Raw genomic sequence first — 25,442 nt, 5'->3', positions numbered from 1 at the left:
AATACATCATGTTTATATCAACCTAAGCGCACGTGTAAAATGCTGAACTCGTTGCCATAACATTGTCAAGTCAACTCTAATGAAACAACACTTGTTAAACTCTGTTCATTTTGTAATAACTGTTAGTATGTCTCAGTAACAACAGAGTTTTCTTAGAGATCACACATATAGAATAAAGACTGATTTGTACTTTTGAAATTTGTTCTAAGGCAGTCGCAAATTTGAACATTACACATAGTATAAACGATATATGCGACAAATTACAATCAACCCATTTTGGCAAAACTATATATCTTAGCTAAATCGTTCCAATTTACGGCAACCACGTGATATGTGTTCCAATTTACGGCAACCACGTGATATGTGTCCCTCGACATCTCTACTTTAAAATATGATGTTCAATCTTCAATTTGCAATACATACCCGGTATTGTCGGTTATATCGGAATGAAGGGAGACAACTCAAAAACATAAATGTATAGCTCATCAGTGACAACTTCAAGTCATGATACATGTTAATATGGTAGGAGTTGAGTAATTTTGAAATATCTTAAAATATCATCAAAATTATACCTACTGTAATAATGGCAGATATTTTTGAAAAATTATATTCGCTATTGTGTTGATGACATAAAAAAAAATCAGAAAAAATGTCGAAACTCCATCGACTGAAAATTCTTCTTATAACTCACAAAAAAATATCTAAATCAATATTGTATATTGCAAGCAATGAGTATATCACTGTGAAATATATGTTTGACTATAGATATTGGAATGACGTCAACATAAATAAATTAGTATATTATAAGATTATCACCGACATGTATACGATATTATGGGTGTCTATCGATGCCTTTACTGAATAGAAAAGGTTTTTATGCGCATAAAGCTTATTCTAAAAGTTGGATAAAACCGTTTGATGTGTCAACGAAAATCCGTCTTATAAAACCTCGTTATCATATCAATACAGGGAATATTATTATTACAAGTTGTTTACATGATTGTTCCGCATTAAATCCTACAATGTATACAAGTGTTTATCGGTAAAATTTCGTTACTGCATGGTATTTTTTTTAAAGAATAACATGAAATTGGGACATGGATTTTTGTACAGTGAAATAAACAATAACACATTCCCGTAAAGGGTTTATAAATTAGTGGATACTATAAACGTTCTTATTTAAGCGGTAGTTTTATTTTAGCAGTAGTTTTATTTTAGCGGTAGTTTTATTTTAGCGGTAGCTTTATTTTTGCGCTATTCACGCTGTCTTTGAAGCGCTAATTCATGCACAGCGATAATCACTTGTAACAGGTTATTTCGCGAAACCAACGAATTTCGTAAATTAATATCAGCGCAAATAAATCATAATTTACGTTTTTGTTCTAAATATGTAATGCATTAGGTTTCCTGAATTTTTTTTTACCTGTGAAATTTTTTTTGTATATGGATTGGTTAAAGGGACAATTCAGTCTAAGAGATCATTAAAATTTGTACATATATCGGAAAAACCAGTTCTTATGGAAATTAGATCAGTCGGTTTTACTGTGATATGCCTGAAAAGCCCATGGCTGTGACATGTGTGTAGATGTTCAAACTCGCTCGCTGTTCGCCATTACACATTGTGGTCAAACTTCTTGTATGCCGAACCCTGTCCCTTGCTCGTAGAGTAATGCAACTTTTGTCTAGAACTGCTCAAATCGCTCAAACAGTAGTGTGTTTACCTTATTAGGTGAATTGTCTTGCCTAAAAATCATTTTATCACCTTCTCAGTGGTTATGTAATTTATTTGTTTAACGTGCGTGACTTTGGCTCGGGTATGGGTACAGCGTCCATATTGTACCTGCTTAATCGTATTGATCAACGATTTGATATTTCAACGATATTAATTAAAATACTAAACAATGACGTGGAATCCGTCAATATTTTATGTTATATGTTTCATAAGAAATGTAGAACAATACATTTATGCCATATTTTGCTTCTTGGTTATGTAAAAGAATTAGCCTGAGCGAATTGTCCCTTTAACATGAGAATAATTGCATCAAGTCTCCAGAAATAACTAATACAAATTGCATTTTTTTTCACATTTACAGTATTTATTATCAAATCAAAACAAACCTTATGAACGTGTAGATGATGTTACATATCAATTAGGTAGGTACATTGCTCATCTTTTATCAAAATGAAAGAATTTATCAGGGAACTGTCTAGTCTCCTCCAATTTTTTGTGTGATTTCCGCAAACAAACGAAGTAAAACATCATATCTATGGCACAAATTATTTCCAAATAAAGATAAAAAGATTCATAAAAAAAATCCAGACAAACATACAAGCAAAACAAAACCAAAAAAAAAACAAAAGTATAGAACCTCAACTAGTAGAGTAACTGAATTCTGGTTACTAGTCTTATTAAAATTATGGAGGATGTTTGATATTATCAAAATACAAAAAAAAACGTATCAATGAAAATGTTCAGGTACATCCAATTATTCGTTTAACTCTAGCTTACAGGAAAACCGGTGGATAACACACCCAACTATTTCACGCTTAGCTGCACACTGAACCAGGAAGCGAAATCTTACAATTAAAATCCTGCTAGTTTTTAAAAGGCCAAGACGAGGTAACCGAGTCGTGAACGCCTTTATAGATACATGAGAAAGGTAATGGCGTTTGTGTATGTGTGTACTCGTTATTGTATTATGGATAACGTATAGAGGTAGACTCTTAATGAAGATAGCTGATCCAGTGTAACACCAGCATGGAGAAGTATTGGTACTTTCCTGTACTACTGACATATATAGTTTTAAAGTGTGACGTTATCGAGGCACAGACTTCAGTCTTCGGTGAGTACACACTAGTGAATAGCGAACTCGTCTTGTGACTAACAATTATAATTGTGCTATCTAAACAAACCCTAGGATATGTATTAGTATATACACCTGTTATGCTTTAAATCATATCTGAATGATACTTAAATGGCGAATGGTTTTAATCCGATTAGGTTAATATCTGAATTAGTACGATTTGTTGAAGTTATACCAAATATTCATTTTACTTCCTTGTTGCAATATTTCACACGTTTGGTCATGTCGTGTTAGATCTAAAATAATATATACAATATACATGTGTCATAATTGTTTGAACATTTTGATCTGGAAATTGTCTTTATAAAAGTGCCCTTATAAAATCCATTATTTTTGAAACAGTAGAAATCTTAATCATCAATCTTAAATTCTTAATCTGTATGTATGTAAAAAAAATTACGTATCTTTAACGAAATATCTTATACAATTAATGATATTGATTCTTAAGCTCTCGATACCGACCAGCTGCTATTTTTATATTTGTAGTGAGACTGAGGCATTTACTTCCTGATTATATATCGGGTTACCAAAGTACATCTGGGCATGATGAGTTTACAACGCTCTAATGCGTACAAACTGTCACTGGGACCCACTTCTAATACACTACTATGGCAGATTTTAACAAATTCGTATGAGATTTAAAATCAAATGAAACATGCGTTTAATATTAATTTTACTATCAGTGTGTATGTATCTCTTTCAAATGCACTCTGCCTTTGACCTGTGTGAAAGCGAACCATCATCGGTAACCCAGGCGATATATACTATAACGTTAAAAGCGATAAATCAGTGTTTCAGTTAATATGCGTACACGGGTAAAATACATGTTGAAAATCTATCAATGACCTCTAAAAATTGTATGAACGTGTACAAATTACTCCTACAATATTTGTATTACTCAACCCAATTGGTATGAGTGCTTACATCCTGAATTAAATCTCTGATAATCGTTCCCGAGGATGGCAGCTGACATAAGCATTGTTTTCAAATCTCATTCTATATTGAATGTTGTAACCAGAGTCCGGATACAAATCCTTTTTGTTAATATTTTGTCTATAGCGATGATCATAGCGTGGTTAATATTTCAATGTAACCTTAACTGCGTTGCATTATATATTATCAATACCATCTATTTCATGTTAAGCAATTAAGTAAATACCTAACGCTTGCATTTATTAATATGCCAATATCATTTTCTTCCGAATATGATCTTTCTACTTGAATGGAAATATTTGAAATTCTTTTTCCGACGAATCATTTCGCTTTAAACCATGCACTGAATATTGTAAACGTGAACTTAGATATGAAGCAGTACAGTGCCGCACGTAAGGGTGATGGGGGGAATATTGAAAGACACAGGTAGGGCAAACAGAAATTACATAATCACATACGGTATAACTGTTGTGTAGAAATGCTTTCGTGGTCCTTGTGGAACAAAAAAATATAAAAAAAAAAAAAAAAAAAAAAAAAAAAAACGAAAAATTAATTCCTTTGTGTAAAGTTGTACTAGTTGGTACAAAGTCTAACAATGAATATTTCTATCAAAGACATATTATATAATTCCAAACCATGACAGAAAATACGCATGAAAATGCCATGTAATGCATAAGTGACTGCACACAGCATTACAAAGGATAACGACATTGAAAATGATATAGCGTTCTGACTGTATTCTGTACGGTCAAAGCAAAGTTATATGTGTCGTAATTTTCATACTCACGAATCAAGAAGAGCTTTTAAAATATTTTATTCGCCACCAATAATTACCAACATTTTGAGAATTAAAATACATCAAAAACATTGATTTTGATACAAATAAAAGCTGAACATTATTTTTGGAATTACTGCCAAATATTATCTACAGTATGGTGAAAAAAGTACATACGGACACCCCATGAAGGCAAGATTTAGTCTACAAATTGATTTATTTAGTTTCACACTTTGACATTGTTAGTAAGTATAAGTTATTTCTGCAGGTATGTTCCCATCTAAACATACATAAGGCATAAAAACCAAGAAATTTTACGGTACATAACTTAAGTGTTTTAACAAATGTTTATAAGGCACCATACATGTTTGTCTGTCCATTTGAAAAAGGTGAATGATTTCCACAGCTTAATCCATCAAAACTTATGGTTTTCAATAGATTATGGGAGGAAAAATAACATGTCAAATGTTTAGTCCAGCTAATGCACATATAACTTTAAGATGCATAATTTTTTAGAGAACTTTTCATCAATATTTTGGATCGATACATTTTATCACCACAAATCAAATGTAACAGGGTGCACGATTTACAATAAATGTAATACCTGCTTCTGTCAGGGATCGAACTCGGGACCTCTGGATTAGTAATATGACGTTCAACCGACGTAGTTAAAGAGAAGTTCTCTCGAGCGGAGCGGTATATTGCGGTTAGTACTCACCAGGGCTACACAAATGAGTTAATATGTTCTTTAAGGGTTGAAAGTTAAGAATTATACTGTCCTTATATGAAACAACAACTTACAGTCTCCACTGATCTCATTTTTTCTTTGTTTTTTATGCATTTGGTTCAACAATCTTGCTATTTCGACAGACATGAGTAGAAGAGGGGGGGATACACTTCCTGTCGAGTGCCCCTACCAGGAATCGAACCCAAGTGTCCGACGCGAGATGTTACGTCTGTACAAACCACACCGAACCGCTCCATTCACACATGTATGCAGATATATACCATATACATATATGGGCTTTAATGATTTCAGTGTCGTTTCAGACATTTCGTGTGATTTCGAACAAGATCTATGCGGCTGGACATCTGATAATCTAACTAGAACCGAGTATGCCACTCAACTGACCGACAGATCGGGACCAAGACAGGCACAGAATGGAGGTATGAATGCTGGTAACCATTTTGATTTTATAAATTTTTCGCCCCGACACGAATTGAAATGTTTCACGAACATTTGTATCAAGCGTTATTTAAGCATTTAATTGCAGGATTGCAGACAAATTGAATAAAGCGGGTTAGCGCGTTATTATTAATCCGTCTGGGAGAATTGTAGGGCAATAAATCTCCCAAGAAGACAATAAATGCATATATATCCGTTTTTTGTAACTTTCAAGCCAAGCTGTAATGTATACTGTTATCGATAATACCAAATCAAATTCCCCGCTGCCCCCGTCAGTGGAACCTCTTCTTGTGACGTCATAAGTACATCCGACGTCTAAGAACCCTCGACGATTTTCGCTGTTATTCCGGATTTGCATATTACATAGTTATCTGCACTTGCGGGTAGGTATTGATTGTGACGTCATGTTTTTGCGAGCGTAACGTCATACTTTTCGGAGAAAATGACGTGAATTGCGCTCACAAAATAATGACGTAACAATCGATACCTATCCGCAAGGGAGCTAACTCTGTAATATGCAAAGACGGAATAAAATAAGTCCATGGAAATAAATATAAAGTCATCAGTAAATTTACAATTATCAATATGTTCAATCCTTAGGATATTCAACATTTTAAAATCATTACAACGAATATTATTGCAAATCAACATCCAACAATTTGGGTTTTTCATTCAGGCAGCATGCAAGTACACATGAAAATGTGCACTGCGTCATTACGTCATGACGTCGTTCATAACGACGTCACAATACATGTTGAACATATCACTACACCAACGGGAGTTATAGGAGATTTATGATCTCATAAATTCTTTTTTGTTTTTGTTTGGTAAGGTCATATTGTGTCAGTCCCGAGGAAATAGAAACATATATACTGTAAACCAACTTTCTTTCGCGTGCGATTTATTTTCACGAATTTGGCGATCTTAGTAAATTCGCGAAAGTTTATCTCCACGAGTTGATATTTTTCACAATTCTTGCATTATAAAATTCAAAGGGTTTTCCATTCAATTTTATTTCCGCGAAATTTTATCTCCGCGAAAACGTTTTGAAACAGAATCAGTAAGAAAGTTTGGTCGCGAATTTATGTATGCGCAAATACGTTGAAAACAGAAACAAATGTATATAACTTTCCTTATGCGCGAAACTAAGATGATTTACAGTGGGTACTTTGTCAATTAGAAATTATTAACATTTGTATTACTGATAGGTTTTGTGATACATTAAATAACTAGCACCATATGAAGACAATGATGACTTTTAGACATAAAAAAGCGAATGAAATTTAATAGCGTAATATAAGGCATTTATATAAGGTCCATTAAACAATGAATAGTGAAACTCTTGTAAGAATTTCCGTGTCTGCTATTACAGAATTGCCTCCCTTGCAAGGAAGTATCCATTGTGTCACAGGTATTTTATGTTTTCTTCTAAAAGTATGACTTTACGCGCGCAAAGACATGATGTCACAATCATTATCTATCCACAAGGGTAGATAACTCTGTAATGTGCAAATACGGAATTCACTCAAAAAGCACATATAGAAACGAGACCACATCTTTGAATTAGTTATCAGATCTTTCACTTACCTTTACTTCTATTCCAATGAGAAAAATGTGTATAAGCTTACCCTTTTATTCATTCCTATTAACTGTAGCACAAATGTCATTTATTGAAATGAAATTACAATTGACATTCCAATATTTGTAAACTTTTCATATTATCAATATGCTGCATGCTTGAATATTTTTAAAGAAGTCAGAATCACATAAGATTGTTTACTTTATTCTGAATTCTTGATGCACCGTTTCTATACCCTAAACGGCTTTTGGTGAAGTTTATTTTTAAGTCTTACCCAATGGCTGTACTGTAAAGGATAATAGATATGCAACTTAAATTTTGAATGGAAACTGTTTGCCAGCATTTTACCTACACCAGATACAAGATTTTTTGTGTTAAGTTATTAACAAACTGTGTAACTAATCATATCTATACTTGAACAGTATTAGGATAGATAAGTTTATTTTTGGATCAGGACTTGTGTGAGTAAGTCATCTATATCAGACTCAGTTATACAAATTCGTGACAAATAATAAAGGTAGAACAAGTTATTATATTATAATATATTTACACTTGCTAGGCTTGGTCACTATACGCTAATACTAGCCGATTTTGTTTACCATAACTGCATGGTAACATTTAACTTTGAACTTACGTATGGAAATGTTCTGTGCAACATAAAAGGACTACTTTTTTTAAAAAGAAACATATGGCTTTGTTTACATTTTGACGCAACATTACGTGTATATTGTTGTTTTTTATAGAATTTTGGAAAAATGTAAACAATATATACACGTTTTATATCTTTATATGATTCAAACAATTTTTAAATTAACAATTGTATAAAGAAACGGAAAAATATCCCGACAGGGGGGACGTGCTTTCATTTTTGTTAAAAATGATGGGTGTCAAATGTAAACATTACCTCTGTGCCTATGTTCGTCCTACGATTGGTCAGTTATAAACATATCATCTTGTCTTTGTTCTTTGAGAATTTAATCATGTGTATTATAAAACATGCACCGCTAATAATCCACGTGTTGACAGTTACGCGTCACCACAAATACATTGCATCCATCGAACACAAGTGAATTTGTTTCATCTATCGATGATGATATGGATCTAAGCGTAGATTATATAATCACATGGCTCCCAAGGATGTAATATCGTCAAGTCAGACGACATCTCAAACACATTGAGCTACTTGAAAATCGGTGTTTTGCCAACTTCGGCAAACTAAAGTGTGTAAGCGTGCGTCAGCTTCGCCTCGCTGCACAATAACGGTCACCGAGTTCACACATGTGGCCGTGTACAAATTCTTTATGTAATTACGCTATTTATTTACTTTTAGCAAAATTGAATATATATTTAAAGTTCTGATCTGATTAAATAAAATTATCTCTGAAATTTACTTTGTTTGTCATGTTTATTTTACACTAAAATATTGAACTTTTTTGTCGTCGCGGATGAATAATTCTACCTTACGTGAAGCGTCATCATTCGCTGTTCAATTGAGTAAGCTCCTCCCACTTTTGACCGACTTTCATTGAATAATTACGTCACTTTCAAATGACGATTTTATTGCATAAAATATAAATAAAAAGTCGTGTGAGGTTCGCGTTAGCGCCCCATATTGAATATATTCTTAGAGGAATTGCTCCATACAAGCATGGTTAACATAAAAACGAAATCCAATCCCTATATAATACATGTACATTGTCAGTTTAATAAATTCAACACTTATGTGATTTTGGATCTGTAGTTAAAGAAGAGTTCTTGTTTTCTGCAGTATCTTTTGAAGATATATATATTTGTTCTGGTAATTTGTTTTAGATTGTTGCTGATCTAATTGAATTACGTAATCTAGTTGATGCTCGTTTTAGAAAAAACGGGGTTTTTTGTGTTGAAACGACGACTGTGGCGTTGAGTGATATCATCCCATAAAACAACTGAACTCCTGCATTCATTGTCATATATTTCACGTATAATTTTGTCAAGTTCTATCATGTCTCCCTTTACTCTTCTGAAGGCATGCCGGGGAGGCATTTAGTTGCCCTTCTTTGTATGCTCTCTTTGGTCTATATGGGTTTTTTTCTGGTATGGAGCCCACACGGGACTGGCGTAATCCAGATGAGAGCGTACAAGGCATTTATACAAGGGGATAAAAGACTTTTGGTCCATGAATTGGAATGTTCTTCTAATAAGTGCAAACATGGAGTTAGTATTTTTTTACCTTTTCACTAATGTGAATATCGAATGTTGATTTGGAGTTAATGGTGACTCAAATATCCTTTTCTTGTGTTATTGTCTGTAGGCTTTTCCCCTGGAGGTGGTATGTTGGTTCGCTTTGTTCCTGACTATGGGCTGTCAGCCTGTCCCATTACTTAATCTCATATGTTTACATTTATTCGGGTGCATTTTAAGTAGCCATGTGTCGCTCCAATTACTCATAGAATCTAGATCTATCTGTAGAATTAATCTATCTTCCATATTCTATTGTACTTCGATACAAGTTACTTTTATTCCCAATATTTTTCCGTATTAGGTCACTCACAAACTGTGTAACTAACCATATTTATACTTTGCCAGCCTTCTACGTATACCTGGATACAAGCCGTGTTTCACGCTTAGACACTCACAAAGGAAGCCTGGAAAGGACTGGAGTTGTAGTACCCAGTAGTTCTGATAATGTTTGCCTCCGATTCTGGTACCATATGTTCGGAGAGACGATGGGGAGTCTGGAGGTTTTTCTTGACGATAATGTGGTGTGGACTAAGACTGGAAATCAAAGCGATATGTGGCACTGTGCCATATTTGATATAACCACATTACAATCAAAAGTAAGTAGCGGTCTTAAAGTAATCAGTATTAAAACGTATGAGCGTATGAGTTTATCTAAAACACTGTTGTTGATAAATCGGTATCCAAACAGTTTGCTTTGAGATGTACATATAAAGGATCTTTTTGTGTGAAATTACAGTCAACCCATAGTACGTGTAAGCAATGAATACAACGTGGTGTACCTGATAAAACATTAGATTATCCCCGGTATGTGGTTAGACATCATCAACACTCCAGGGGTTACTATCACTATCATTATATCTACCCCTCAAATATGTCATAGCAAAACTGAACGCAGCTCAGGAGAAAAAAACTGACCAATCACCTACCTTCCTAAGAAGATTACAGACACAGCGACGCACAACTTCAAACCCATACAGTTACGGTCTACTGTTATATCAAACTATCTTCTCAATTGTGGTCGCACATAGGGCTTTCAGTTTTGCTTTGAAATTTTCCAGAGGTGGATAACGACAGTGCTGGTAACACTTAGAATAGTCAGGTGGTGGTTAGGTGCTTATGGTTACTATAAAAATATTGACAAAACTTTTTAATCGGTCAGTTGTCAGGCATATCTTGTTTTTAGTCATGTTTTATGATTTGATTTTGTTTTCATAATTTTAGGACTTCATTTTGACCGTACGGTAAACTGACAGAAAGTATTATCATACAAATCATGTTATATTTTGTATCATGACTGTTCCAACTGTCTTTGTGCTAGAATTTTCTGTGACATTTATATTCTTTAATCGCAAAATCTGTGTTTTCTATACATTCTGTAAACGTGGAAATTCACGTGAAGAGGACATTTTCGCTGATTACGCGGTATTTAGACGGCGAATTTCCACCGCGAGTAAAGTTATGTGAACATATAATCAAAAGCCCGAAGTTACATACATGTATATTGCAAAATTACCTCCAAAGCGAAATGTTTTTCTTACATATCGGAAACATATCCACGTGTACATGTACAGTATTACAATTTTATGCGTATGCATCTTTATTTTTTGTAAATAAATTGCGACGCTTTTGAATGATAATGATGTCTTGACTTGCAGTTATCTCTTGTCGCCACCATGGGTAGGGATATATATAGCATCATAGCTATTGACAACATCAATGTCTTCAATACAGCGTCACCATGCGCACAGCAAGGTAGGGTTTAATTTTTATTTTTAGATTTATCATGTATTCATGTAGATTTAATCATTCATCTCCAAACCAAGTTTAATCTCTCTAAACTCATAGCCACAAGCATTTATAAATAGCTCTTAAATGTAATGTCACGTGATGTACTGTTTTTATATCCTTTACAAACTATTCTAATGTATAAGAGTTATTTCTATTAATTTCACTCTGTAAGTAATTAATTATGAATAGTCGGCTATTTTACTTTAAGAATATGTTGATGAGTATTACATACCATGCATATTCATTCCCCGTACAAGAAAACAAAAATATTTGGATAAATTCGATCAGTTATTCATCAGAATTATATCAAAGTTAAATAAATTATATTTTCACGATGCACTAATGATATTAGTAAATGGTAATGAAACTGTCTTTCTTGAATGAAACGGGAAGCGATGTCCCGTATATATGCACATACCATTTCATATTTTGTACTTTTATCCAGCGTCTTTAGCATAGGGGGGATTAATTTATACATATTTTTTTTTTTTTTTTTTTTTTGCAAATCAATATATATGTTTGATGATCTGTAATAGCGTATAGCGTTTAGGGACATGATTTTAACGATAAGTAGACAACAGTGTTTCATGATGAAATAATGTAATTTACTTCAATTTACAAATTTTACAAATGCTTGAAAATTGTATTGTCTCGATTGTTATTGTGATGTATCGTAGATATAGGAACTACATAATTCAATACAATCTTTTGAAGTTGAACGGTTTGTGCCGTATCTGGGTATCGTATTCGAGTGGGGTTATATGTGTTATCAGTTGTGTACCCTGTTTGGTGACAGCGGTGGGATTCCATCCCAAGCCTCCGAAAACTGGTAGCGTGGTTACATCTCGTATGGCCGACCTGCTTCATCCTCAGTTGTCTAGAATTTCATTTTCAAAATAGGTTTGAGATGTTGCTCATTTCTTTTTTCTTAGACTGTGAAAACCTCCAGACTTCAACTACTGTGAAACCTACTTCTTCAACGTCTGTTACATCTCCATCTACTTCCCCAACAAAGTCTATCGATATTTCAACGGAATCATCTGATCAAACCAACCTTGAAGGTAAACCTGGCTTAGAATGTGAAAAATACTTATTACCATTGGTCAATCTCATGATCAATCATTGATTGAACGAGAACAAAGGATATTCAAAAAAAGGAGAAGCATTGGGTCTGACTTGTAAAAGCAGCTGTAAGACCGATTATTATAAAAGCGCCAATTGCCAAAGTAGCAGCAATCTGTTCGTATATGGAAGATCAATGAGCTTCTTTACCCGATCATCCATAAACCGCTTAAATGTTTGTTTTCGAAATAGCGAACCTTATGATACCATATTCCTCTCTTTAGCTTTTCACAACGAAACTAATCATCACATTGTTATAACCATAATTGCCTCTGTATTGTGGGTAAACTCTTTGTCTTTATTTACTACAGAATATATACCATATATAGCAGGAGTCCCGGCTGCAATACTGTTAGTGGGGGCACTTGTTCTCGTTGTCTGTCTTCGGAGCCACAAGTAAGACATCTTAACTTCTTAACTTCAATATCGATTTTTATGTTATGTTCGATCATATAATGAATAATAAATAATATTTTTACTTGCTGAGAAGATAAAAAACAATAATGTTTCCTTTATTAAGTTTAAAATGTATTAAGCTAATGCACAATGAATACACAATTATGCTGATTCATTAGACGTCTACCAGATGTAATCCAATATTGTAAAAATGAATATTTTTCCAGGACAAAAACTTCTGAACCGATTATACAAACTCCATTTGAAAATGAATATAATGAACTTCCAAGGGACACCGGATATCAAACCATTGGTAATGTATCTGAGGAAGTGTATACTGACATAGACGAGGCACAGATGATTCGTCAAACTAACACGCGCCAAAACGTCATATCTCAATACGAAAATCCACTGCATCAGAATGGTCAAATAGAAGGCAACGAAGGAGGGCAACCATACGACGATTACTTAACTCCAACTAATAGACAATCAGCAAGCATGCCCCCGACGGTTGGTGATGACGATTATATCACTCCAACTAGTAACCCGGATGAACCCAACAGAACGTCAGCCAATAGTTATACGTCACAAAATCCAGCTCGTGCTAACTCGCAGACGACACGAATCCCTTCTGTGAGTGCCGAAGTAGACAGTGATGATTATTTGGTTTTGAAAGAACGTTAAAGAATAACGGGTAAAATAATGCATGTTTCCTACAAAACAGATTTTTTAATTGTTAATATTTTTATGTTTGGTTTAGTATTCCAAACAAACTGTATTGTTTACATAGTATAAAATGAACCATTATTTCGATACAAAACAGAAGAGATGAGTTTTCATTATTTTGTTTACCATTTTGTTGTTTGGTTTATTAAGATTTGAGAAGTGCTTTACTGAAATCCAATCCAAGCATTTAACATGATAATATATACGGACTAAACAATTATTAAATGTAGTTCTGGAATCTGGTACCCAAAACGGCGCGTGTTGTTTCTGCAAGTAGATACGCTGCAGTATAATTCAGTTGGAGTCACTTCTATTCAATCCATTTGTGATATAATGCTTTAGACAAATTCCCGTAGATGTAAAATTAGAATAACAGTTTTTATCTTACATTTGCATTAATCTTAAAAGAGCTATTTACAGCATATAATACTATAGTATCCTTATATTTTGCATATCCCCGGTATATTGTCTCCAATGGTCAAAAAAATTTTGTAGCGTAGCGGATTCTCACAAAAGTTTGCAAACATTTTTTTTTCATAACCCGATAAAATTAAAAAATAGTGACATCACTACTTTTAATTAATTTAATATTTCACTTGAGAAAATGAAATATGTTTAAATGTATCATTATAGTGGTTTTTCAAGGGATTCTTTTTTCCGAATCAATACGCAACGTCAATGTCTCTATTGTGACGTCACGATAACGTCCGGTTTTCGCGCCATTTTCGGATTTTTTTTTCATAGTGGTATGCAAAAAAAGTACTGGCCAATCAGAAAGCCAGATTTGGTATGAAAACAAAGAAAAATTAATTATACTGATATATTACCCAAGCTATCTGTTTTATGTAGTTTTTTTAGAATATCATCGGAGATTATTTAGAAGCAACTCTGCGAAATCTTCGATTGAGATGTGAGAGTATCGAGAGAATTGACATAATATCAGCAGGGATTTACAAAATATGTACCAGGCATTGGTAGGTAGGTGTGTTTTATTTACAGAACTGTGCCTCTATTTCTTGACTGAAATCTGATATACTTTGATGTCGTTGACTTCATGGATTTCATATAGTATGCATTTTTTAATGTGTTTTGGAAAAAAAATCATCAGATAGCACGAGGATAATTTCAATTTCAAAGAAAAAAGATCAACTTTGGACTTCGTTCTCAGTCCACATTTTTTCTTAGGTCGATATAACCATGTATCGACCTCATCAAATGCTATACATTGTTTTAGTATATTAATCTATTTTAAGGCTATACATAAGTGTTTAACTGCCATTTTGGTGATGTGCTTTTTATCAATATTTAAAGCCATCGTTCATCTCCAGTCATATCCTATTTTCATAAATCCACAAAATGTTTATTTTAATATAACTTAATTACGAAGTTCATACTCTGTGTTTTCAAATGTTGTATTATAAAAATCAAATTACATGTCTTTTTTGTATTAATTGATATACAAATAATATTTTTGTGAATTCATGGTAATTTTCAATATAGTTACGGACATCCTCGATACTCAAGGGGTAACTATCACTGACGTTATATCCACCCTTCACAAAACTAAAGGCAGTTAAGGAGAAAAAAAACACTTATCAATCACAAAAACCTAACTTCAAATCCACGCGGTCAACCAAAGTGTTAAAATAAAAATCCGTGTTATAAAATCAGCGTAAATATCCTGATCATACCAATACAGATTTTATTATTACAAGTGTTAACATGATTGTTCCGCCTTAACTCCTACAAGTGTTGAGTATTAATCGGTTAAATTTCGTTACTTCATGGTATTTTTTAAAAGAATAACCTGAAATTGGGACATGAATTTTTGTACGGTGAAATAAACAATAACACGTTTCCGTAAAGATGCTTATAAATAAGTGGATACTATAAACGTTCTTATTTTAGCGGTAGTTTTATTTTTGCGCTATTCGCGCTGTCTTTGAAGCGCTAATTCATGCACAGCGATAATCTTTTGTAACAGAGTATTTCGCGAAACTATCGAATTTCGTTAAATTATACCAGCGCAAATAAATAATAATTTACGGGGTTTTTTTTTAATATGTAATACATTTGGTTTCCTGAAATCTATTTTACCTTTGAAATTTCTGTTTATATTGATTGGTTAACAAAGTGAATAATTGCATCAAGTCTCCAGAAATAACTAATACAAATTGCATTTTTTTCACATTTACGGTATTTATTTTCAAATCAAAACAAACCTTATGAACTTAGATGATGTTACATATCAATTAGATTGGTACATTGCTCATCTTTTATCAAAATGAAAGAATTTATGAGGGAAACTGTCCAGGCTCCTCCAATGTTTTGTGTTATTTCCGCTAACAAACGAAGTATAACATCCTATCTATAGATATGACACAAATTATTTCCAAATAAAGATAAAAAAATAATAAAAAAAATCCAGACCAACAAATAAGCAAAACAAAACATAGAACCTCAACTAGTAGAGTGACTGAATACTGCCTTTCTAGCCTTATCAAAATTATGAAGGATGTCTGGTATTATTAAAATGTTTAGGTACATCCAATTATTCATTTAACTCTAGCTTACAGGAAAACCGGTGGATAACACACCCAACTATTTCACGCTTAGCTGCACACTGAACCAGGAAGCGAAATCTTACAATTAAACTCCTGCTAGTACATGAGAAAGGTAATGGCGTTTGTGTATGTGTGTACTCGTTATTGTATTATGGATAACGTATAGAGGTAGACTCTTAATGAAGATATCTGATCCAGTGTAACACCAGCATGGAGAAGTATTGGTACTTTCCTGTACTACTGACAATCATAGGTTTAAAGTGTGACGGTATCGAGGCACAGACTTCAGTCTTCGGTGAGTACACACCTGGTAGATGACTCGTCCTGTGACTAACAATTATAATTGTACTATCTAAACAAACCCCATCTTATGTATTTATATATACACATATCATGATTTAAATGATATCTGAATAATACTTAAATGGCGAAAGGTTTTAATCCGATTAGGTTCATATCTGGATTCGAAATGTTTGTTGAAGATATACACACGTTTTGTCATGTCGTGTTACATCTAAGGTAATATATACAATATATATATTGTCATAATTGGTTGAACAATTTGATCCCTTATTATTTTTGTCACTTTAGAAATCTTTATCATTAATCATTTATCTCAAATTATTAATCTTTAGATATGACAATTACTTAGCTTTAACGAAATGTCTGATACAACTAAAGCTATTGATTCTTAAGCTCTCGATACCGACCAGCTGCTATTTTTATATTTGTAGTGAGACTGGGACATTTACTTCCTGCTTAAATATCGGGTTACCAAAGTACATCTGGGCATGATGGGTTTACATCGCTCTAATGCTTACAGCTCTCACTGGGACCCACCTCTATTACACTACTATGACAGATTTTAACGAATTCGTATGATATTTAAAATCAATTAAACATGCATGCGTTTAATGTTTATTTTACTGTCAATGTGTATGTATCTCTTTCAAATGCACTGTGCTTTTGACCCGCGTGGAAGCGAACCATCATCGGTAACCCAGACGATATATACTATAACGTTAAAAGCATTAAATGAGTGCAGACGGACACCCCATGAAGGCAAGATTTAGTCTTCGATTTCATTTCACATTTTTGCATTGTTATTAATTACAAATGTATAAGGGTTTTTTCTGCAGGTAAGTTTCCATCTAAACATACATAAGGCATGAAAACCAATAAATTTACGGTAAAAAACTTTAGTGTTTTAACAAATGTTTATAAGGCACCAAACATGTTTGTCTGTCCATTTGAAAAAGGAGGCATCATTTCCACAGCTTAATCCATCAAAACTTGTGGTTTCAATAGATTACGAGAGGAAAAATAGCATGTCAAGTTTTTAGTCCAGTTATGGCACATATAACTTAAAGATGCATATTCTTTTTAAAGAACTTTTCAACACAATTTTGATTCGATATATTTTATCACCACACATCAAATGTAACAGGGTGCACGATTCACAATAAATTAAAAACCTGCCTCTGCCAGGAATCGTACTCGGGACCTCTGGATTACTAGTCTGACGCTCAACTGATGAAGAGAATTTCTCTCTTGCCAAGCGGTATATTGCGGCTAGTATTCACCAGGATTACAGAAATAATGCGTCAATATGTCCTTTAAGGGTGGAAAGTTAAGAATTATACTGTCCTTATATGAAAAAAAAACAATTTCAGTATCCACTTATCTCATTTTTCTTTGTTTTTTATGCACTTGGTTCAACAATCTTGCTATTAGTTTCAACTTTCTTTATTTTGATATATGCATATATTATACAACGAATAAAATCAATTGGAAATAGGAACAAGTGTCCCAGACACTTATGTAAACCTATCACCATGTATTTTACAGCAATTGCTAACTTTGGAACATGATAACACCATTGGTATAGAATAAAGAAAATATATAACAATCTTGTTATTACGACAGACATGAGTAGAAGAACAAGAGGAAAACACACTTCCTGTCGAGTGCCCCTACCTGGAATCAAACCCAAGTGTCCGACGCGAGACGTTCCATCGACTGGTGACAGAGTCTTAACATTCTATACAAACCACACCAACACTTATACCATATATTATGTACATATATGGGCTTTAATGATTTCAGTATCGTTTCAGAAATTGCGTGTGATTTTGAACAAGATCTATGCGGCTGGACGTCTGTCAATCTAACTAGAACCGAGTATGCCACTCAACTGACCGATAGATCCGGGCCAAGACAGGCACAAAATGGAGGTATGAATGCTAATAACCATTTTATTTTCGTGTTAAATTTTTCGCGTTATTTTGCGAGAGAGCACCGACACGAATTCAAGTGTTTCACGAATATTTGTATCAAGCGTTATTTAAGTATTAAATCCCAGGATTGAAGACAAAAATTGAATAATGCGCGGTAGCGCGTTATGATTGATCTGTCTGGGAAAGTTATAGGACCATAAATCCCCCAAGAAGACAAGTTAATGCTTATGTTTCCGATTTCTGTTGTTTTAAGCCAAGCTGTAATGTACACTGTTATCGCTAATACCAAATCTAATTCCCCGCTGCCTCCGTTAGTGGGGCCTCTTCTTGTGACGTCATAAGTACTTCCGACCTCATAAGAGCTCCCGACGTCATTCGATGTTTAACAAAATCCATGGAAATAAACATAAAATCGTCAGTTCACTCCTATATCTTAATCAATATGTTCCATCTTTAGGATATTCAACATTTTAAAATCATAACAACAAATATTGTTGCAAATAACATACCACAATTCGGGTTTGTTTCATTCAGGTAGCATGCAATTACGCACAAAAAAGCGCATTGCGTCAATGCGTCATGACGTCGTTCATAACGACGTCACAATACATGTTAAACATATCACTACACCAACGGGAGTTTTAGGAGATTTATGATCTCATAAACTCCCTTTTTGGTTGGTAAGGTCATATAGTGTCAGTCAAATAAAAATACACATACTCTTAACCACCTTCCTTTCGCGTACGATTTATTTTTACGAATTTGGCCATCTTAGTAAATTCGGGAAAGTTTATCTCCACGAATTGATATTTTTCACAATTCTTGCACAATTAAATTCAAAAGGTTTTCCATTCAATTTTGTTTCCGCGAAATTTTATCTCCGCGAAAATGTTTTGAAACAGAAATCGCGAAATTTAGTAGCTGGTTTGCAGTATATAAATGCATGATTGTCAGTAAGAGAGTTTTATCGCGAATTTGTGTATTCGCAAACACGTTGAAAACAGAAACATATGTATATAACTTTCTGTTTAAAAAAATATTCGCGAAAATAAGATGATTTACTGTAGGTACTGTATCAATAAGAAATAATTAACATTTGTATTACTGATAGGTGTAGGAGTTGTGATACATTTTTTTTTCATTTTTTTTTTATTCAATAGACATATAGATAACATTATTTTCCTTTCACAAAAGGACTTGCACACATTCCATATTTAAATAGATTATTCTAATCATGAACACAAATTTTCATCGCTTTCACATTAGTTACAGATTTATTCATCATTTACTCATCATAACCTCTCAATCATTCATATCCATTCCAAATGAATTGATATTTGTAATTGCAAATATTTGCAGTTGTGATACATTAAATAACTAGCACCATATGAAGACAATGATGACTTTTAGACATAAAAAAGCGAATGACATTTAATAGCGTAATATAAGGCATTCATACGTGTATAAGGTCCATTAAACAATGAACAGTGAAACTCTTGTAATTCCGTTTCTGCTATTACATAAATGCCTCCCTTGCAAGTAAGTATCCATTGTGATATAAGTATTTTTGTTTTCTTCTAAAAGTATGACTTTATGCTCGCAAAGATTTGATGTAACAATCATTATCTATCCACAAGGGTAGATAACTCTGTAATGTGCAAATACGGAATTCACACAAAAAGCACATATAGAAACGAGACCACTTAAATTAGTTATCAGATCTTTCACTTAGCTTTATTCCTATTCCAGTGAGAAAAATGTGTATAGGCTTACCCTTTTATTCATTCCTATTAACTGTAGCACAAATGTCATTAATTGAAATGAAATATTTGTAAACGTTTCATATTATCAATATGCTGCGTGCTTGAATATTCTTAAAGAAGCCAGATTCACATAAGATTGTTTACTTTATTCCGAATTCTTGATGGACCGTTTCTATACCCTAAACAGCTTTTGATGAAGTTTATTTTTAAGTCTTACACAATGGCTGTAACTGTAAAAGATAATAGATATGCAACTTAAATTTTGAATGGGAAACTGTTTGCCAGCCTTCTATATACACCTAGATACAAGTTACGTTTGGATCCAAATTTTTTTTATTAAGTTATTAACAAACTGTGTAAGTAATCATATCTATACTTGACCAGTATTAAGATAGATAAGTTTACTTCTGAATCAGGACTTGCCACGACGACTGTGGCGTGGAGTGATATCATACCATAAAACAACTGAACTGCTGCATTCCTTGTCATGTATTTCACGTATAATTTTGTAAAGTTCTATCATGTCTCCCTTTACTCTTCTGAAGGCTAGCGTTGGTAAACAAAGATGATTCCTTTGATTGCTGACTATATGCTGTCCCATTACTTAATTTCATGTCTTTACATTTATTTGGGTGCATTTTAAGTAGCCATGTGTCGCTCCAATTACTCATAGAATCTAGATCTTTCTGTAGAATTAAACCTTCCGTATTCTGTTGTACCTCGATACAAGTTACTTTTATTCCCAATATTTTTCCGTATTAGATCACTCATAAACTGTGTAACTAACCATATTTATACTTTGCCAGCCTTCTACGTATACCTGGATACAAGCCGTGTTTCACGCTCAGACACTCACAAAGGAAGCCTGGAAAGGACTGGACTTGTAGTACCGAGTAGTTCTGATAATGTTTGCCTTCGATTCTGGTACCATATGTTCGGAGAGACGATTGGAAATCTTGAGGTTTTTCTTGACGATAACGTGATGTGGACAAAAACTGGAAATCAAAGCGATTTGTGGCACTGTGCCATATTAGATGTAACCACAATGCAATCAAAAGTAAGTAGCGGTCTTAAAGTAATCAGTCCATCTAATCCACTGTTATTTATAATTCGGTATCCAAACAGTTTGTTTTGAGATGTACATATAAAGAAACGCAATCTTTTTGTGTGCAATTACAGTCAACTCACAGTACGTGTAAACAATGAATACAACGTGGTGTGCCTGATGAAACATTAGATTATGAGCATGTGGTTAGACATCGTCAACACTCTAGGGGTTACTATCACTATCATTATATCCACCCCTCAAATATGTCATAGCAAAACTGAACACAGCTCAGGAGAAAAAAACTGACCAATCACATGCCTCCCTAAGAAGAGACACAGCGACGCACAACTTCAAAGCCAAACAATTACGGTTTACTGTTGTATTAATCTATCTTCTCATTTGTGGTCGCGAATTTCCACCGCGAGTAAAGTTATGTGAACATATAATTAAAAGCCCTAAGTTAGTTACGTTTAAATCGCTAATACTATCGACGCGAAATGTTTTCTCTTGCATATATCAAAAATATCCACGTGTACAGTATTACAATTTTATGCATATGCATCTTTATTTTTTGTAAATAAATTGCGACGCTTTTGAATGATAATAATGTCTTGACTTGCAGTTATCTCTTGTCGCCACCATGGGTAGGGATATATATAGCATCATAGCTATTGACAACATCGATGTCTTCAACACAGCGTCACCATGCAGACAGCAAGGTAGGGTTTAATTTTTATTTTTAGATTTATCATGTATTCATGTAGATTTAATCATTCATCTCCAAACCAAGTTTAATCTCTCTAAACTCATAGCCACAAGCATTTATAAATAGCTCTTAAATGTAATGTCACGTGATGTACTGTTTTTATATCCTTAACAAAGGTATTCTAATATATTAGAGTTATTTCCCTTCATTTCTCCTCGTCAGTAATTAAGTATGAATAGTCAGTTATTTTACTTTAAGAATATGTATATAAGTATTACATACCATGCATACCCCTTCCCCGTGTAGGAAAACAAATTGTTCGGATAAATTGGATTAGCTATTCATTATTCATTATTCATTTTATTTTTCTTAGACTGTGAAAACCTCCAGCCTTCAACTACTGTGAAATCTACTGTTTCAACGTCTGTTATATCTCCATCTACTTCCCCAACACAGTCTATCGACATTTCAACGGAATCATCTGATCAAACGAACCTTGAAGGTAACCCTGGCTTAGAATGTGAAAAATAATTGTTCATTAACAATACCATTGGTCAATCTCATGATCAATCATTAATCAAGAACAAAGAATATCCAAAAGCATGGAGAAGTATTAACTTACAAAAATAACTATTAGACAGTGCGTTCTAAAAACGCCAATAGCTAAAATAGCAGAGCAGTGATTTATTCACATAAGATCAATGAGTTTCTTAACCTGATCAGCCATAAACCGGTTAAATGTTTGTTTTTGAAATAGCAAACCCTTTGATACCATGTTCTTTTGTTGAACTTTTCACAAAGAAAATAACCATCACATTGATTTATTGTTATAAACATAATTGCCTCTGTATGGTAAGTAAACTCTTTGTCTTTATTTACTACAGAATATATACCATATATAGCAGGAGTCCCGGCTGCAATACTGTTAGTGGGGGCACTTGTTCTCATTGTTTGTCTACGGAGCCACAAGTAAGACATCTAAACTTCTTAATTTCAATATCGATTTCTATGTTATGTTCAGTCATGATAGGAAGGGTTATAATTCAATATTTTACATTTCCACTTGCGAGAAAATAAAAAAAAATGTCTCCTTTATTACGTAATGAAGACATATTTCAAGCTATTGCACAATGGATACATAATTTTACTGATTTATTAGACACGTGTAATCTGATTTCGTGAAAATAAAATATGATTATCTTTCCAGGACAAAATCTGCTGAACCGATTACACAACGTCCAATTATTTATACCGATATTGATACTATTGGTGATGTATCTGAGGAAGTGTATACTGACATAGACGAGGCACAGATGATTCGTCAAACTAACACTCGCCAAAACGTCATATCTGAATATGTAAATCCACTACATCGGAATGGTCAAATAGAAGGCAACGAAGGAGGGCAACCATACGACGATTACTTAACTCCAACTAATAGACAATCAGCAAGCATGCCCCCGATGGTTGGTGATGACGATTATATCACTCCAACTAGTAACCCGGATGAACCCAACAGAACGTCAGCCAATAGTTATACGTCACAAAATCGTGCTAACTCGCAGACGACAGGAATCCTTTCTGTAAGTGCAGTAGTAGACAGTGATGATTATTTGGTTTTGAAAGAACGTTAGGGAAGAACGGGTCAAATAATACATGTTTAACAAAACAGATTTTTTTAATTGTTAATATTTGTATGTTTGGTTTAGTATTTCAAACAAACAGCATTACTTACATCAATTATAGATAGGTTAAACGAAAAAGTATTTCGTTAAAGCCAAATAACATTTCGATAAAACGAAATAAAATTTCGATAAAACGAAATAAAATTTCGATATAACGAAATAAAATAAGTGTGTGCCATGTCAGTCATGGGTTCCATATAAAACAGAAGAGATGGGGTTGGAGACCCACGGGTGATCGCACTACACTACGCTACACTTATCATATGATAATAGTTTTATATTAGTGAGAAGCGCTTTACTTAATTCCAAACATTTTAACAATGGCAATACCTGATTATATGTACAGACTTAACAATTAATTACTGGTGCCCAAAACGCGGCGTGCTATTTCTGGAAGCAAATACGCTGTAGTATAATTGAATTGGAGTCACTATTCATTTCATTTGGGATGTAACACTTTAGACAAAATTTTCAAAGATGTAATATTAGAATAACAGTTTTTATCTTGTGTTTGCATTAATCCTAAAAGAGCTATTTTACAGCTTATAATACCGTAGTATCGTTATATTTTGCATATTTCCCAGTATATTGTCTCCAATGGTCAAAATTGTATATTTAGATTTCCAATTCTACATACAGATATATTACCCGCGAGCAATCTGTTATATATAGTGTATTATTAGAATATTATTTACAAGCAACTCTGAGAAATCATCGATTAAGAGGTGAGAGTATTGATAGGATTGACATATCAGCAGGGCTTCACAAAATGTGTACCTTAAAATTGGTAGGTAGGTGTGTTTTGCTTACGGAACTGTGCCTCTATTTCTTGATTGAAATCTGATAAACGTTGATATCGTTGACTTCATGGATTTCATAAAGTATGCGGTTTGAATGAGTTTTGGAAAAAAATCGTCAGATAGCCCGAGGATAATTTCAATTTCAAAGAAAAAAGATCAATCTTGGACTTCGCTCTCAGTTAATAATTTTTTACTTAGGTCGATATAACCATGTATCGACCTCATCAAAATGTTATACATTGTATTTGTATATTAATCTATTTTAAAACTATACATAAGTGTTTAACTGTCATGTTGTTGTTGTGCTTTTTATCCCATATTTAAAGCCATATCGTTCATCTCCAGTCATATCATATTTTCATAAATCCACAAAAAGTTTACTTTAATATAACTTGAGTTACGAAGTTCATACTCTGTGTTTTCAAATGTTGTAATATAAAAATACATGTACAGTCAAACCTGTCTATAACGACCGCTGAAGGGGAGACAGAAAAAAGGTCGCTATAGACAGGTTGCCTTCACAGACAGTAGAGGCTATCGTACCAGTCATTCAGTAAATATAACAGAACCATATTTAACCTGCTATTTGATATTTATATATTTAATACCATGCATTATTTAAGATATATTTACATTATATCTTTCAAGTTAAGATGTTCATTAAACGTTCATTAAACGCATACTGTACCATTGTTTAGAGGAATTAAATGAAAATAAAACTAGTTTACCTGACATCATCATTCGTAATTTGACATGGACAGTAGGTCATCTGCAGTTATTTTCAGCAGAAATTATACCAATTCGTTTTTAGCTTTTCATTACAGTTTATTACTGTATAATTACTTACATATGGGAATGGCTCATATTTATAGACTGTATACTGTCTGTCGTAGTTTCTCTGCCTTTCGTTAGGATTCGACACAAAAATACAAAACTATATATGAGCGCCACATAGTGGAGAGAATTGGTACTAAGGTACTAACATGTATATAATCAAATTGAGAATGATTATGATGTGCAATCATGCTACAGTGACAATTTATGAAT

General features: G+C 33.5%; 2 protein-coding genes across 2 annotated transcripts; both read left to right on the top strand.

Annotated features, from left to right (window-relative positions):
• Positions 1-2,390: 2,390 nt before the first annotated feature.
• Positions 2,391-15,022, top strand: LOC138324837 (neuropilin-1-like). Its single transcript, XM_069270018.1, has 7 exons — positions 2,391-2,843; positions 5,623-5,739; positions 9,906-10,156; positions 11,216-11,312; positions 12,281-12,409; positions 12,782-12,866; positions 13,094-15,022. The coding sequence occupies exons 1-7, from the start codon at positions 2,759-2,761 to the stop codon at positions 13,548-13,550; spliced, it is 1,221 nt and encodes a 406-aa protein (XP_069126119.1). The 5' UTR covers positions 2,391-2,758; the 3' UTR covers positions 13,551-15,022.
• Positions 15,023-16,033: 1,011 nt separating this feature from the next.
• On the top strand, positions 16,034-24,676 carry LOC138324838 (neuropilin-1-like). The gene is made up of 7 exons (XM_069270019.1): positions 16,034-16,451; positions 18,274-18,390; positions 20,963-21,213; positions 21,827-21,923; positions 22,284-22,412; positions 22,795-22,879; positions 23,118-24,676. The coding sequence occupies exons 1-7, from the start codon at positions 16,367-16,369 to the stop codon at positions 23,542-23,544; spliced, it is 1,191 nt and encodes a 396-aa protein (XP_069126120.1). The 5' UTR covers positions 16,034-16,366; the 3' UTR covers positions 23,545-24,676.
• Positions 24,677-25,442: the final 766 nt, after the last annotated feature.

Source organism: Argopecten irradians, chromosome 6 (assembly GCF_041381155.1).
Source record: "Argopecten irradians isolate NY chromosome 6, Ai_NY, whole genome shotgun sequence".
NCBI classification, from domain to species: Eukaryota; Metazoa; Mollusca; class Bivalvia; order Pectinida; family Pectinidae; genus Argopecten; species Argopecten irradians.
Note: the sequence above shows the minus strand (reverse complement) of the source record. Positions and strands in the feature narration are given on the sequence as shown.